The sequence below is a fragment of the Cynoglossus semilaevis genome, chromosome 8, assembly GCF_000523025.1.
Source record: "Cynoglossus semilaevis isolate Cse_v1.0 chromosome 8, Cse_v1.0, whole genome shotgun sequence".
Taxonomy (NCBI): domain Eukaryota; kingdom Metazoa; phylum Chordata; class Actinopteri; order Pleuronectiformes; family Cynoglossidae; genus Cynoglossus; species Cynoglossus semilaevis.
In genome coordinates, this window is record NC_024314.1 from 25,041,446 (window position 1) to 25,057,821 (window position 16,376).

General features: G+C 41.1%; 1 protein-coding gene across 1 annotated transcript in view; it reads left to right on the forward strand.

Moving 5' to 3' along the window:
• The window catches only part of dock4b (dedicator of cytokinesis 4b), a 133,733-nt gene that overhangs the window by 78,024 nt on the left and 39,333 nt on the right, over positions 1 to 16,376 (forward strand). The window contains exons 23-40 of the mRNA XM_017034035.2: positions 1,273 to 1,465; positions 1,990 to 2,126; positions 3,562 to 3,696; positions 4,294 to 4,392; positions 5,119 to 5,213; positions 6,159 to 6,234; positions 6,362 to 6,462; positions 6,569 to 6,627; positions 7,025 to 7,173; positions 7,530 to 7,615; positions 9,570 to 9,665; positions 9,745 to 9,805; positions 10,527 to 10,620; positions 10,759 to 10,907; positions 12,130 to 12,216; positions 12,312 to 12,416; positions 12,823 to 12,964; positions 15,486 to 15,652. Coding sequence (XP_016889524.1) covers positions 1,273 to 1,465; positions 1,990 to 2,126; positions 3,562 to 3,696; positions 4,294 to 4,392; positions 5,119 to 5,213; positions 6,159 to 6,234; positions 6,362 to 6,462; positions 6,569 to 6,627; positions 7,025 to 7,173; positions 7,530 to 7,615; positions 9,570 to 9,665; positions 9,745 to 9,805; positions 10,527 to 10,620; positions 10,759 to 10,907; positions 12,130 to 12,216; positions 12,312 to 12,416; positions 12,823 to 12,964; positions 15,486 to 15,652 — 2,031 coding nt within the window. The remainder of the gene's footprint in view (positions 1 to 1,272; positions 1,466 to 1,989; positions 2,127 to 3,561; positions 3,697 to 4,293; positions 4,393 to 5,118; positions 5,214 to 6,158; positions 6,235 to 6,361; positions 6,463 to 6,568; positions 6,628 to 7,024; positions 7,174 to 7,529; positions 7,616 to 9,569; positions 9,666 to 9,744; positions 9,806 to 10,526; positions 10,621 to 10,758; positions 10,908 to 12,129; positions 12,217 to 12,311; positions 12,417 to 12,822; positions 12,965 to 15,485; positions 15,653 to 16,376) is intronic.

Sequence of the window (16,376 nt, forward strand, 5' to 3'; positions counted from 1 at the left end):
GGCGGGTGGAGGGGGGGTGGGACGGGTCGGTAATGATTTCAAAATAAAACCCAAACAAACAAACAAGCTAAAGGCGCCGAGGATAACGATAATTACACACACAGCTCCATTCAGATCTGTGATTCAGATCTGTGATTCAGATCTGTGATTCAGGTCTGTGATTTTTAAATAGAGGAAATTCATTTGAGCCATCGCTTCCACGGAACAATTTTCAACATTCATCAGTTGTGGTTGAGTTCTGTCTTTACATCTTTACTTTCCTATTTGCATTGCCTTTGTTTTAACCAAACTTAAAAGAGTCATCTTTTTATTGATTTATGTTTTAATTTTTCTATTAAACTCTGTAACCATTTATCCATCCATCCATCCATTTTCATCCGCTTATCCGTTACCGGGTCGCGGGGGCAGCAGTCGCCACCCAAATCACATTGCACCGTACCAAACCTTCCTGCGGGTGGTGAGTCCACTGGAAGGTACCAACCGCCCTAACCGGGATTTGAACTTGCCCAGGAGGTGAACCCTGGAGTTCCACACCAATGACAGAGACATTGCCTCTGGGCCAAAGCGCCACCTGTAACCATTTAAAATTAGATTTTATTTTACATTTACTTTCGTTATTATATCTTTTCTGGTCTGCAAAACCTAAAACTTTTATGGACTAAACTGTCGCTTTAAGACAACGATGTAGCATTAGGCTAATGCTAATTCCTGTTCATCTATATCCTGTAGAAAAGCTTAAACCCTGTTGTTTACAACAACTAAATACACATCAACATTGTGTTAGAGCAGACGACTACTTCTTGTGGTAAATAAATTAGCCGATAGATCACAGATCAGAACAACGTTAGCTTGTAGTGTAGCTTCACGATACGTACATTTAGCCTCAAATAAGCCAAAATAACAAAATAAAAAAATGTCCTTGGCTACAAATGGTAAATTTAGCAGAAAATGCAATGCGTCATTGAATTAACACCAATTTTAGTGAATTTTAGTCGATCAAAAAAACAGATCTTTAGCATCAAAAGAAGTTATTGATTCACGCAGTTGTTGTTTTCTGCCATCTGTCCGTCATTGTTGATCATCACATTGTTGATCATCACATTATTTTTTTTTAATTTAATAATTAATGGGAAAACATTTATACACAATATGAAGGGAACAAATTGGTGACAAACATTAGGACTGCGCCCCCTTTGGTGGTCGTGGAGTTGGCGTTTTTTCTGAGAACATTCCTGTATGTTGATCTACAGTATGACTCCCTCTTGTGTCCAGGCGGTGTTCCTGCGGACGTTTCCTGCGGTTTACAACGAACTGCTGAAAATCTTCACCGTCCGAGAGGTGGCCGGGTTTGTCAGGGAGATGCTGGGCAGCCTGCCCACCACTGTGCACGCTGACTGCCCCCTGGAGGCCGTCAAACTGCAGTGCATTGCCAAAACGGTGGAATGCCAGCTTTACATTAACCCAGGTAGATATATATATATATATATGTGTGTGCAAATACTACAATAAACTACACACCTACAGAGGGCTTGTGGATACTTTGAAGTACTTGTAGATGCACAGCGACAGTTGAGGCATGGGGATGGCAAAATATTTTTTTTTTTTAAATTAATTCATTAAAATGTGTTTGCTCTTACAAACAGACCATTAGCTGTTCACGTATTCTACTGATGTGCCTTCATTTAGGCTAATCGTCACCCCACAGTTGAGCAATCTTCATGTTGCTAAATTGCTTCTAATAAGGTCTGTGCACCCGCACCGCCACAAATTGTTGTTGTTTGCTTTGTTTTCACCCGGGCTCCCAGGCTAAAGACCGCATGTCGTGAGACTAATGTCTCTGGCAAAACATGTTTTGATGCAAAGGACAGATTGGACACGTTAGAACCCGAGGCAACGGAGGTAAAAACCAAACTCGTTAGAATCCGAGGCAACGGAGGTAAAAACCAAACTGCGTCTCATCTCTTTTTTTTCCCTGCGTCTGCGTTGCAGAATCCCGGTGCATCCTGTTGCCGGTCATCCTGCGTGTCCTGCAGGCCCACATGCAGGAGCAGAGAGACCAGGTCATGTGCGCCCGCATTCTCACCAGCATGTTGTCCCTCATTAAGAAGGAGGAGAACGGCACGCCTGTAAGTATTCACAGCAGATCACCTGCATGTCTGGGCCTTTTAAAGGGAAATTATACAGTATGTTTTGGCAGTGACTCAGATAAGCAGATTAAAACAGCTTAAAGGGGGAGGAGGGGAGGAGAGGAGGAGGGAAGAGGGGGAGGGGTCCTTTCAGCTTTCACAAAAACATAAAAAAACAGAGCAAAGCAGTAATCCTGCTTTTCTCCATCATTTAATAAGTCCAAAGTCCTTGCAGCGCCACCTTCAGTGCTTGACTAATTAACCGGCGTATCTCAGGCACACACAGAAATGAAGTGCATATCAATTCTGTCTGACTCTGAGCTAGAAAGTAATGAAGTGCTGGTTCCCAGGAGTTACAAAAAAAAAAAAAAAGGGACGTGTTTAAATGTTGTACCAACTGTGTTTACACCAGGAGTGGATTGAGTTCTTCAGCCGCAAAACAAACTTTCGAGGAAGTTCGAGGATGTTTTTTTTTTTCTTTTTTTCCCCTAAAGCAGTATTTCCCTGTCAGTGTTTGGCAATGACAGATTGTTCTGTTGCACGTGGACAGTCAATGAGTTCTGGTACCAGGGACACTGGCCTGCCGTGCCAATGTGTAATGAGACTCATCAATTTAGTCGGGCTATTGTTAAAGATGGCAGTCAGCCTGGATCTGGGCGTGATGTGTGTGGCTGTTCATGCGTTGAAAATGAAGTGAGTGTAAGTTCAGTTAGTGTCACCAGATGGCGATAGACTTCAAAATGTGCCACCTTTTCTTTGAAGGTTTAGTTTTACACGTTGTATTTATTTCACCCAAACATTGATTTAACGGCCGCCGGTCAAATCTTGACCCTCATTTTTACCCACCTGGTCATAAGTCACAAAAACCAGACTGTGTGTGTGTATACGTGTGTGTGTGTGTGTGTCTGGCAGCAGCAGCAGCATGGGAATCCTCGCTTGCACTGTGCACACACACACACACACACAGACACACACAGTGTGAGTGGCACCACACGTAAAGGAAACTGACAGCAGCAGCAGCCATTGTGCCAGTCTGAAGCTCCTTCTCATTATCGCTCTGTCCAAGACCTGCCTGTCTTGGCAGCAGTGCAGACTGGAAGACACACACACACACACACACAGACACAGACACAAACTAGTTCATCCTTGGCTCTCCTTCACTCCTTGCTTTTAACCTTTATTTGCTGCTTCCTCTTTGCGTCCTTGTGACACCGACTGTCAATCTTGATTCAACGCTACCGTTTAAATAATATTCAAATGAGTCGAGTTCTGTGCAAAAAAAAATCACTTTTTTTTAGGGGGGGGGGGCATGGCTGGAATCACACCGATCACTGTGACGTGTTGGATTAGCATCAGAGTTTCTCTCTCCTCTTCTTTTGTAAAGTGTTTTTCATTGGGTACTTCTGTGTGTGTGTGTTTTCTCTCCGCGCTGCAGGAGCCCGTGGTGTCAGAGGAGGTGGAGCTCATCGTGGAGAGCCTGCTGGGAGTTCTCCTGAGGACCATCCTGGAGATTAGCAACCGGCCCCCGTCCACTGGGCCGTCCATGAGACTTCAGTACCAGGACGTCACCGTACGTGCGCTGCTGTGACAGTGTCAACACGGACACTGTGTCTCCGTCTCTGTCTCCGTCTGCATCAGTGTGTAAATTGTTTTGGGACCAGGCAAAAATGAACATGAGTAATTAAGGTTTTTTTTTTTTTTTTTTTTTAATTGAGCTGCTGCTCCTGTAGTGATTATAATTTCACTGACATTATTAACATTAATTGCAACAGTAATGATGTTTAATGCAACGCAGCGTGGGAGGCGAGGGGTTAATGATGAGATCAGCGCCGTGATCAGTGTGTGGTGATTAAGACCCAACGAGGGGTAAATGTCCCACATGTACCAAACCTCCTCTCATGCCTTTGTACAGCTGATGTTTCCGACAAAGATTTTTGATATAGATTCAAGGAAATAATTCTTTACCCTAGAATTATTTCCACAATTGTTTTTTTTTTCTTTCTGTGATGCCATACATCCATTTGTTTGTCCTGGTCCCACTGCAGCGTCTCCACTCCGTCTGCTTTCAGTTTAAATCTATTTCGACACATTCAGAAAATTATTTTTTGGAAACGGTTTCTAAGCACAAATTATGACAAACTTTTTCTTTTTTTTTTCTTCATGCCAGGGAGAGTTTGTGGCTTGTTTGTTGGCACTGCTGCGACAGATGAGTGACAGACACTACCAGCAGCTGCTGCAGGGATTCAGCAACAAAGACGACCTGAGGGTGAGACCTCCACCCACACCTGTCTCTCTCTCTCCCTCTCTCCCCTGAGAGTGGTGCAGTTTCCACACTTTCAAGTGAATTAAAATGCAAATAAAAAAAGTAAACTTCCACTCCATGTGGTACGTTTTTACCGTTTCTCTCCTCCTCGGCTACTTTATCTGAGTTTAACTGCTTTTTTGTGCAGTAGTCACGGAGTTGGAGAACATTTTAAATATTTAGTCATTCAGTTTATATTCAGTTCATAGCGTTCGTACACCCACTGAAAACACAAGAAAGAGTCTGTAATAATTTACCAATAATTTGCGTTCTAATGTTGGAGGACTTCGAGTTCCAACGATGTCTGAATTGTGTCGTCTCTGAAAACAAAACAAAAAAGTCTTTCAAAGTTTCAGAGTAACTTTATTTTAACTTCACATAATTTACATTTGTATTATTATATTATTAATCTTTATTTTAGAGTTTCAGCGTAACTTTATTTTAACACATAATTTAAAGTTTTATTATTATATTATTAATCTTTATTTTATGCCATTTTACACCAAACTCTTTATTTCTAAACACGTCTGGTTTTGTGTGTAGACACAGAAGTCCTACTCAGATTCATAGTTCAAGTCCTCACATACGACACAGCTGCTGTAAATGTCATCCACAAGAGTCGAAGACTTTTCAGCACCACGGAGAGAGGAAGTGCAGTTCCCAGAGTTTGTTCTGCTTCGTTTGTTCCAGGACTTCCTTCTTCAGATCTTCACTGTCTTCAGGATCCTGATTCGACCAGAAATGTTTCCCAAAGACTGGACTGTGATGCGGTTGGTCACCAACAAGTAAGATCACACACAGGAAGGAAGGCGGGGAGGGAGGGAGGAACACACAGAGGAGGGAATATGGAACGAAGAAAATCAATACAATCAATCCAACCAGGGACTGCTGTGTGTTTCGTCTGCAGAGCAAAGAGTTGTTATTATTCTTTTTAAAAGCACATTGTTCAAGGTGATATCTGTCTATAGTCCTGGCAGTGTAGCTTTCTACACCGTTCAAGGAAACAGCACATAGTTACACAAACACTTTCTAGAAGCACGCAAAAAAATAATGTAGTGGTCGCAGTGAAAATAAGAGTAATTTCAAGGCTAATTCACTGATCTGCCACATAAGACAGATATACTGTAGTACTACTGTGTCATGAATTTTTTGTGTTTTTACTAATGTACATATATGTATGTAATATAAATATATACATATATGTGTATATATATAGTGATTTAAATGTATATATGTATATACACATGTGTGTGCATATGTGTAAATATATATGTTTGTATATGTTTACACACACAAATATAAAATCATATAAGTGGGTGTAAAAGTCATGCATAATTATTTTACCATTTTCTACGCCATCTATTGAGGCAATGTGGATATTGCAGGGGAAAAGCAGAAGAATAATGATAATATAAATAAATTATGTAATCTGGAAAAGTTTGGTGTCCCAGATTAAAAAGCTGAACGGGCCACATCCGGCCCCCGGGCCTTAGTTTGCCCATGTTTGGGCTATCCTCTTCTTCTGAAAGATTGTCAATAGTAACTTAAATAAAGAATTTTTTTTGTCAGTCAAATGTATTTATTTAGAAATGAAATCTTCTTTACTTTTTCAATTTTTTTCGTGGACCTTGATTATCATAGAAGAAGCTTTCAGAGATGTTCCAAATGTTGAAGGTCCAGAGGAGACGTGACCTCTCTCTCTTTTTTCTCCTGCTCCCTCGTTCTCGTAGTGTCATCATCACCACGGTCCTCTACCTCTCCGACGCCCTGAGGAAAAACTTCCTCAGTGACAGCTTCGACTACAAGGTGAGTACTTTTACTGACATCGTACAGTTACACCGTTACATGTTGTTATGGAGCTGGAACCAGTTAAAATGTATTTGTGGTTGATTAATGAATTGATGAATGTATTTTTTTTTAAATCTATTCTAAGGTGTGGGACTCGTACTTCTGTCTGTCTGTAATCTTCATCAACCAACCCTGCCTACAACTGGAGTCCTTCTCTCCCTCCAAGAGGAAGAAGATACTGGAAAAGTAACACACACACACACACACACACACACATGTATTACCATGTGTGTAAAGAAGCTCCTCTAATGAACCTGACGTGCTCATTTCTAATCCCTTTGTTGCTATGCAGATATGGAGACATGAGGGTGATGATGGGCTGTGAGATCTTCAGCATGTGGCAGAACTTAGGTATGAATCTAAAAGTATATATAATTATATGATATCAAATTGCATTTGATTGACAGTTTGTGTGATGCACCGTCGTCATCAATTCAAGTAAAAAATAATTCAATATTTATAAAAAAAATGCTGAAAGAGCTTCAAACATGAAGAATCACCATGGTAACAGACTGATGACATATTTTATAATTATTCAGAATAGAATCACAAAATCGAGATGTTTTATTTATTTATTTTTTAAAAAAAAGACAAACTAGTTAAAGTTACTTTCTGAGCTCTTACTTTGGAAGAAATGAAGTCAACGACTTCTGCCCCGGTTGACAAATCCCCTCCAACAGCAACAATGCGTTTATTAAGGTTTTCAATGGGAGCTTAGCTCCGCTGCTAACCTCTGTCCTTCCATCAGGAGAACACAAGCTGAACTTTATCCCGACCATGATTGGTCCATTCCTGGAGGTGACCCTGGTGCCGCAGCCCGATTTGAGGAATGTCATGATCCCAATCTTCCATGACATGATGGACTGGGAGCAAAGACGAAGTGGCAATTTCAAACAGGTGCAGATGTTGGAACAAAACATGCTTTTGTTGGTTTAACTTTGTTAAAAGAGGCAAATAAAAATAAAAAAAAAAGAATATGCGATATTTACAGACAGAACAGTTAAGTAGTCAACCACTAGGTGGCAGCAGATGGCTATAAAATTAAAAAAAGAGAAAATAGTTGTGTGTATCTTTCTTCAATTCCTGTGAGTATATCAACTTAATGTTCAACTAAACAGACTACAGTTTCACAATAAGAAGGTCATTATATTTCTTTACAAACACCTTTTTTGTGACATATTTGTTTGATCGTGCGCTGCCGCTCCCTTCTGAGCTTCTACCAGGATTCATGTTTTTGTTTTTTGCCCTGACAGGTGGAGGCGAAGCTGATCGACAAACTGGACAGCCTGATGTCCGAGGGCAAAGGTGACGAGACGTACAGGGAGCTGTTCAACAGCATGTGAGTGATGAGAAGAGCGGCGTGTTTGCTCATTTACTCCACATTCAGGAGGATTTATGGGGTCAAATGCCAGGATGTTGTGACAGTCTGGCCGCTGGAGCCGGTACATGACTCAACTAAAATGAAAATGATAACAATTACTGCAGTGGCCTTTAACAGTGGGCTGACCCGGGATAGCGTCACACATGCAGTGACTGACAAATGACCTGTGTACGCCAGTCCAGAGATATAATGATGTGTTCCACAAGAGCTCATCAGATTAATGTTTGTGTGGGTCACGTCTCACACGCCTTTTCATTCTTGAACTGATGCGACTAAAGATGTTAGCTGCTGATAAACATAATTTATAATTTGTGAAACTTGTGGATTTTATAAAAATAATCAAATGAATATGAATAGGGAGCGTTGATATTTCTTGTGAAAACTATATACTAAATACGAAAATAATCAATTGAATATGAATAGGGAGCGTTGATATTTTCCGTTTACAGATTACTGCAAACTCACTGTGCAATTACAGCCATTGTATTCAGCATCTCAACACAGTGTAGTAGTGACTGTTGTAGCTAATGTTAGCCTAGCAGCTAAGCAGCTCAGCTAGCGAGCCAAATAAAGTCGCCTCATCGTCCATCACTGTTCACCAATTTTTTTTTTCTTCGCTAATGTAACTTAATGCCTTCGCATCTTTTTCTGGCTGCGACCTAGACCTTAGGTCCAATACTGCCACCTAATGGAGTCTGTGCATCAGTGTTACTGGTGTGCCCGAAACTAGGCAACCGAAGGTGCAATGAAATAATAATAATAATTATAATGCATAATCAAAATGACTGTGTTAAAGTGTCAGGCTTTATATACATATGAATTGATTATTTTTTTGTGTGAAGGTGTTGTTTAATATTTAACTTGAAGAAGCTAACTCAGTGCTAACCGCTATCCAACCAGAGTCACCACTTTCACCTTTCACCTCCTTCACGGCTCCTCCATGTCCACCTACTCCTTGTGTTTTTTTGTTTGTTTGTTTGTTTTTCTGCTTCTCCCTCTGTTTTCAGTCGTACTTGCTATTGCCAGCAGGTGTGTGTGTGTGTCAGTGTCTGTGTGTGTTGTGTCTTGTTGCTTATTGTCCAATGTAAAAAAAAACCCCAGAACAGGACATTTCAAGTGACCATCTGAGCTGTTGTGACATTGAAATGATCCATGCGGACAGTGAATGTGTCACCACTGTGGTCACAGTAACTCATCTCCTGTCCAGGCCTCTGTGTCTTTCATAGTCATTTTTCTCCACTAGTGAAAAGCTGTTAGTTAGTGGGTTTTAACCTTTACTAATGCCTGGTGTGAACTCCACAGTAGGATGTAATTATTCACCATAAGGCTGCTCATGTTTCCTTATCTAAATGCATTATTGATTCATAGCCCTGTTTGACACTAAAAAAAAAATATATGATTTTAATAATGGATGTACTTCTTACTAACTCTACTAACCCCAGTAGAAACCTGTGTGAGTGTGTGTGCTGATATTAATCTTATTAATATTAATTTATTCCGCCTATGCTTCCCGCCTGGAGTAGAATTCCTCTGTTTGGTCCCTACCCTAGGTAAGACGCTCTCCTCTCTGTTTTCTCAGTGTCGTCTGTGTGAAGGTCATTGTTGGTGTTCTCTGCTAGTTTTAATTAGACTGACAAGCAGTTGTTTAATTTAAAATGAGCTAATATCTAATTTTAAGTGTCTTTTTAAGGAAAGGCTAAAAAGCATAGGTGTGACTGGATTTTTTATTTTTTTTTCGCTTCGCCTGCTTCTCTTTTTGGTGCCTTTTTACTTTTTTTTTTTAATCTTTTTTTTTTTTTAAATATTTTTTCCAGTCACATCTCCTTCCGCCATTTTCTCGATTGTACGTTGTGTTGGTTTTTGGTCCTCACGTCTGCGTCTGTCTCTGTGTCTTCTTCATTTCGTCCTCCAGTCTGCTGAAAAAGATTGAGAGGGAGACGTGGAGGGAGAGCGGCATCTCTCTGATCGCCACCGTCACCCGCCTGATGGAGAGACTGTTGGACTACAGGTAGAAACACATCATCAGACCTCTGTTTTTTTTACTTTTACTGTGACATATTCTCACTTCTTTTACTGCTACATCTCAGGGACTGTATGAAGCTGGGAGAAGTGGATGGCAAGAAGATCGGATGTACTGTCAGCCTACTGGTGAGCAGCAGCTACTACAGTGTTTGTGTCTGTCTTCTTTCTTCAGTACAGGTCTTAGGAGTTGCTCTGTGTATGAATCTAATCTTTTTACTTCTTACTCAGTCAAAACAAGTGACAAAAAAGCGTTAAAAATTTTACAACAATGTTTATCACTCAACTATTCTTTAACCTCTTTATGGGGAAATAAAAACCACTTTTACTCGCCTGTTTAAGGAGCAACTATTTTGATCTCCTGCCCTCTGTCGGCTCTACCCTCCATGGGTTATCTGAGGCGCATTACTGCCATCCAGTGGTTCATTCTTAAATTAATCGCAGCCAAACAATTTCACTGAAGCTTATTTATTTATTTTTTAATTTTTTTTACCAGGTCAAGTTAATGTCATTTTTTACATCAAACTTTTTTTTATAAATATAATTTTTATTGTATTTTTTTATATCATTATTATGTAGATACTTTCTTTATGCAATATATATTTACTAATTTCACTGCTGGTGTAAATGAGCAGTACATGAACAGTTGAAAATCCAGAGCTTTATAGTTAATAGTTAACTTGACGTCAATTGTTAGCATTGTTTTTAGTATTTTAGTGAGAATTCTGCCAACTTGTGGCAGTGTATACCATGGAGTGACTTTGAAAATAAAACCTAAACATACATATATATATATAAATATATATGTATTGTTTTGAATAACTTTTCTAACGTCTCCTTTCTCTCTCAGAACTTCTACAAAACCGAGCTGAACAAAGAGGAGATGTACATCCGCTACATTCACAAACTGTACGACCTGCACTTGAAAGCACAAAACTACACAGGTGAGAATGAAGTGCGACCCCTTTTTTTTTTTTTTTTTCAACATTCCTATTCCCGACTGAGTCAGTTATTTAAGGAACAACTTCAGTCCTACCCCGGTGTGACGTGACTTTAAGGCCTTCGTTGTGTGTTTGTCGCAGAGGCGTCGTACACTCTGCTGCTGTACGACGAGCTGTTGGAGTGGTCCGACCGGCCGCTGAGGGAGTTCCTCAACTACCCCATGCAGAGCGAGTGGCAGAGAAAGGAGTTCCTCCATCACACCATCGTCCAGAACTTCGACAGGGGCAAGGTGAGCACCGGCACACACCTTTTTTTTTTAATATATCCGGCAGGGAAACATTTGTTGCTTCCGCTGCGTAGTGAGTGAGTGCAGATTTATTTCCAAGAAACACAGCGGTGATCATCAACTGGTGGCCCGTGGGCCGAATCCGGCCCATCCAACCACCGGATCCAGCCTTTGACTGGATTCCAAAATAAAGATCAAATAATAACGTTAGGCGTAAATGTGATTTTTATTTTATTTTATTTATTTGAGAAAAATTCTGACCCTTTGACAAATATAGTTGTTGACCCCTGAAGGACAGTACTAGTGTAAGACCTGATACTGTCCCTGTACTGTACTAGTGCTGTAGCAGCTGAAAATGTCCTGGAAAACCTCTGGACAAATATCCTTTCAAGTAAGGGTAAATGTCTCCATCCAGACTGAGGATGGTCGACGTGAAGCAGTGCCATCCCGTTACCATACATGTTATGTATAGTTTAAATTTTGCACAGTCACGCATTTAATTTTGCAGCTCGGGGGAGTTGGAGGGGGAGGGACTTCGGCAACTTTTTTTTCCCAATCAGATAAAACACGAACCGCAGGCTAAATGAAGCAGGATCCTTATCATCCTGCAGCATCCAGTGACATTCCCTTAGAGATATACCGTGGCTGAAGGTGTTGGCAATGACATGGAGCGGATTCATCAAGAAGATCCAGGAAGAAGCATCGTTTTTCAGGAATATATCCCTTTTCTACCTTTGCGTTGTTTTACTCTCTTGAGGGTAAAATGCATTCATGGACCTTCAAAATACATTCACAGCTCCATAAAAAAAAACGTGATCATCATCTCTGATGAAATATCACATCTCTGGAATCATTAAAATCCCTGTGGCCCTCGTTACTCATCGTCCAATATTTCTTCGCGTTCATGAGCGTTACCATCTGCCGATGCTGCCGAGCGGGAACAGCAGGCGTCGAAGAAGGACAGTCTATCTTTTAATTAGCGACACAGCCAGGTCCTGTGACTGTACCTGCAGAGAAAGGTTCTATCAATCATTCCCCACATTGTGAACTCTCCACTGCTATCTAGTGGATATAATGTAGTACAACAGCCCAGAAAAGAGCTGTAAATGGATTTGCGTACGATGTGTTGGTTGTAGATTTTTTTTAATATTGATTTTTTGTTGTTGTTGTTGTTGTTGTTGTTGTTGTTGTTGTTGACTGTATATGTGTGTGTTTGTATCTTCAGTGCTGGGAGAACGGCATCATCCTGTGCAGAGAGCTGGCCGATCAGTACGAATCCTACTACGACTACAGGAATTTGAGCAAGATGCGGGTAAGTCGCTCCAAAAGGAAGCTACGTGCTAGCAGGATAAATATTCCTTTTTTAAACAAACGTAAATGTCTAACTAATTATCCTGTCTCTTCCAGATGACAGAAGCCTCCCTCTATGACAAGATCATGGACCAGCAGAGACTGGAACCCGAGTTCTTCCGCGTCGGTTTTTATGGGAAAAAGTTTCCCTTCTTCCTACGGGTAAATGACTTCCCCCATAATGCCCATAGTGCGACGCGAGTGCCGAGCAGAACTCAATATTAATTTGGCCGTCTGTGGCGACGTATACAGGCCTGCATGAAGTAACAGCTTCCCTTATATAAGACTCCTCCACGGAGGTGACATTCAGCTGCTCTTACACTCACTGCCGTCTAATGATGTAACAGACTCTGACTGTCCTTGGTGGAGTTTGCGAACGAGGCTGCAGTTACAGCGCGCCTCCACTAGATGTCAAACTAACCCCACGCTGTCTTTTTCTGCCTCCTCCTCTCTCTCTTTCATCCTCTTCCTCTCTCTTCCTCCTTCTGCCGCCTCCTCCTCTCTTTCTTTCATCCTCTTCCTCTCTCTTCCTCTTCCTCCTCCTCCTCCTCCTCCTCCTCCTCTGCAGAATAAGGAGTTTGTGTGCCGCGGCCATGACTATGAGAGGCTCGAAGCGTTCCAGCAGCGGATGTTGAACGAGTTCCCCCACGCCATCGCCATGCAGCACGTCAACCTGCCAGATCAGACCATATACCAGGCTGATGCACAGTGTATCCTCAACCACTGGGAAGTCACAGTGTGTGTGTGTGTGTGTGCATGGCTGAGCAGATGCAGCAGAATCAGAATCAGTTTTATTGGCCAAGTGGGAAAGCACATTCAAGGAATTAGACTCTGGTAGAATTTGGGCGGAAAAAAAAATCATCACAGTTTGTACAAACACACACACACACACACTTACATTTCCATTCACAGCCTGATTTGTGTTCATATGAACACAATTTCCTGTAATGATGCATTGATTTCGTTCTTGACTTTGTTTTCCATTAACAAAGGCCCATTTTACAGTCTCTCACTCTCTCTCTCTCTCTCTCTCTCTCTCTCTCTCTCTCTCTCTCAGTCATTGCCCCCACACACACCACATTTACCTTTAACTTATTTGACTGTTAACTTTTATATCATTCAGTCAAAATCAGTATTTATATCTTTTATTTATTATTTATAACTACATTGACAAATAGAAAAATATTTGTCATAAAATACAATTATAAAACAAATATGTTAGACATATGATTAATTACATGCTAGCTGTTGATTAATCACCATAAATGAGGATGAATCATTCATCCGTTTCTTACTGGTTATTTACCTTTTGGGGTCACAGCGGGCGGCACTGAGGCCACTCGCTGGGCAGTGGTAGGTGTGTCAGTCCATCGCTTAATCATGGGATTAATCCTGATTCCGACTTTCCTAAAAATGTCAAAACCCTATGTTTCTGTGAAGTAATAAATATCAGCAGGTGATGATGGAATTAATTTATGAAAAACAAGACTCTGCAGTGAAACCAAAATGTTTCTTCAACAGTGTGTGCAAATGCATGAGTACCAACAGTGTGTTGGATCAAAGTGGGTGGATTGTGGAATTATTGGATGTTCAGTGGGCGTCATTCTGCCTTTGGTTAAAAATGCCTTAACAATATTCACACAAAAAAACCAAAAAAAAAACCACGGTTCATTTTTCACATCCCTTTGAACTCACGTATCAGCTGTAGTAGAGACAAAGACTGTGAATATGGACTGACCTTAATGTTATGTTAGTTACAGTATATCATGGGCCGGGTGGTAGTGCTGGTGGTGCTGCTGGTGGTGGTGCTGGTGGTGGTGGTGCTGGTGGTGGTGGTGGTGGTAGTGATGTAGGGTTGGAAGGGAGTCGACCTTGATTTTTACCTCAGGGTCCTGGAGGTGGACAGTAGAGGTGAGGGGGATGATGGGAGATCACAGTCAGTCACCCTGTCTGTAGAGTGAGTGATCGCTATAGATTAAACCTGGCTCTCAGGGTGACCTCTAGAGCCTGAAAGCAGTATTAACAGTTCAGTTATAGTTTTGTTGTAATTTACCTTTCAATCTGTTACCGTTCTGCTGCACAGACTCACACCGATCATCATCTACGTTATAAATGTAAAAGTGCAGCATCAATGGCACGTTAATGAATGGCTGCGATCTCTGTGCTTATTTTTAAACAAACCCACATCTTGTTTACCCATAAATCAAGTGGGTGCCTCACAGGAAGAACTACAGTATGTAAAATCATATTTATGGTTTTTTATTTCTCTCTCTCTCCTCCTGTGCAGTACTCAACTCCGTGCATACAGTGTCTTTAATTATTCACACTAATGAATGGGACAACTGTTGGCCTATATAGGAGGACAAGAAGAGGGAAAACAGAGAGAGGGGGGAAACGCAGACGCTCGCTGACTTGACGAGCTGGATATGAAAGGAATGTTTAGGTTCCTCTGTTTGTGCTTTTCACTGCGTCTGTTTGTGATTGGCCGACACGTGTCTGCGTGCATCTGCTCACCGCTGCCTCAGATTGCTCACCGATCTTGTGGCAAATACGAAGACATTTATATTCACTGTGTCTTTGCTTTGACTCAGGCTGAAAAAAAAAACCCAGTGGTGTCAAACCACAGATGTTTTCTACATTAAAATAAATATAAAATGAAATTTAAAATAATAATTTCAAGCAAAATGAGAATATTGTTATAAGCTGTAGGATATGTCACAAAATAAAAATGTAGTCCATTTGATTAGGATTGGATTTAGAGAAGTAAATTCGTGAGTTACCCATCATGCATTTGTTGCAAACACACAGAAGTTGACCATTGCGTTTAACCCCTAATCAGTTCACATCAGTACAGACCCTAAGAAAACCGTACAAATGTGCCGCTCCGGTGGGCCGCAAAAAATAACATGATGGGCCAGATTTGGCCCAAGGACCTTGGGTTTGGCACATGTGACTTAGCACAAAAAGTATTTTACAAGAAAAAAAAAAAAGATGACCTTAGAGTGTTCACACAGACACACACACAGAGCCTTCCTGTGAGACTGCTCCTCTTCCTCTGTGTGTGTGTATAATTGCTTCCCAGGAGTCACCCTGTTCTTTTAAGTCATTGGAGAATTGCCGTCCATTTCTGTCTCTAGTGCTTTTCCGTGTCACTCTCTCTCTCTCTCTCTCTCTCTCTCTCTCTTCCTCCCCCGTTGGCTTTTTTCCTTCCTTAACTCCCGGTGCCTCCAGACCTGCAGATCTACGCCGTGACGCCGATCCCAGAGAGTCAGGATGTGCTGCAGAGAGACGGAGTGCCAGACAACATCAAAAGCTTCTACAAGTTCAATCACATCTGGAGGTTCAGATACGACCGACCCTTTCACAAGGGCACCAAAGACAAGGAGAACGAGTTCAAGGTATGGGCTGGATGTGAGAGAAAATATGAATATAACCCCGGTACAAAGAAGTTTCCAGAAGAGCTGGTTACACCGCCTTAGAATGAGAGTATATCTCAAATACATTGTTCCGTAATCCACTTTAGAATCACTTATAAAACTAAAAGGGTTGGAGAATTGATATTGAACATATTTCAGTCACAACATCAGTGGCATCATACTCAGCTTTATTTACCGAGAATGAAAGGCACAAACGAGCAATTCGACTCCAGTTTTCCTGTCAATCTCCGAGACTTAAAAAAGAATAAATAAAATCGAGAAACGCATGAGAGACAGAAAAACACTACAGATGACAGGGCTGAAAACACAGAAAGAATAAATAATTTACCATAAAGTTAGCTTCCTTTTCCTTCCCTCTTTGTCAAACAACGAAAAGAATGAAGAAAACTCAAGACGAACATCTGTTTGTTGGTGTTTCTGACAGCGATAAGTTCGTACTTACAGGAACCTGGTGGTGAGAATTATCTTCTACTTCATCAGCAGTTGTCCTTCAGTTGGGATAAAAAATTATAAATTAGTGTCATCATCATATACAGGGTATGAAACTGGGCGGAAAAAAAAAGATGTAACCAGGGGAAATCAAATGGTGGAAACTGCTGCTGAATGTGCGTTAGATGATTCCATCAAATTTCTCAAGAACTTTATATATGTTCCTTTGCAGCAGTGGTTCTCAATTATTTTCTGT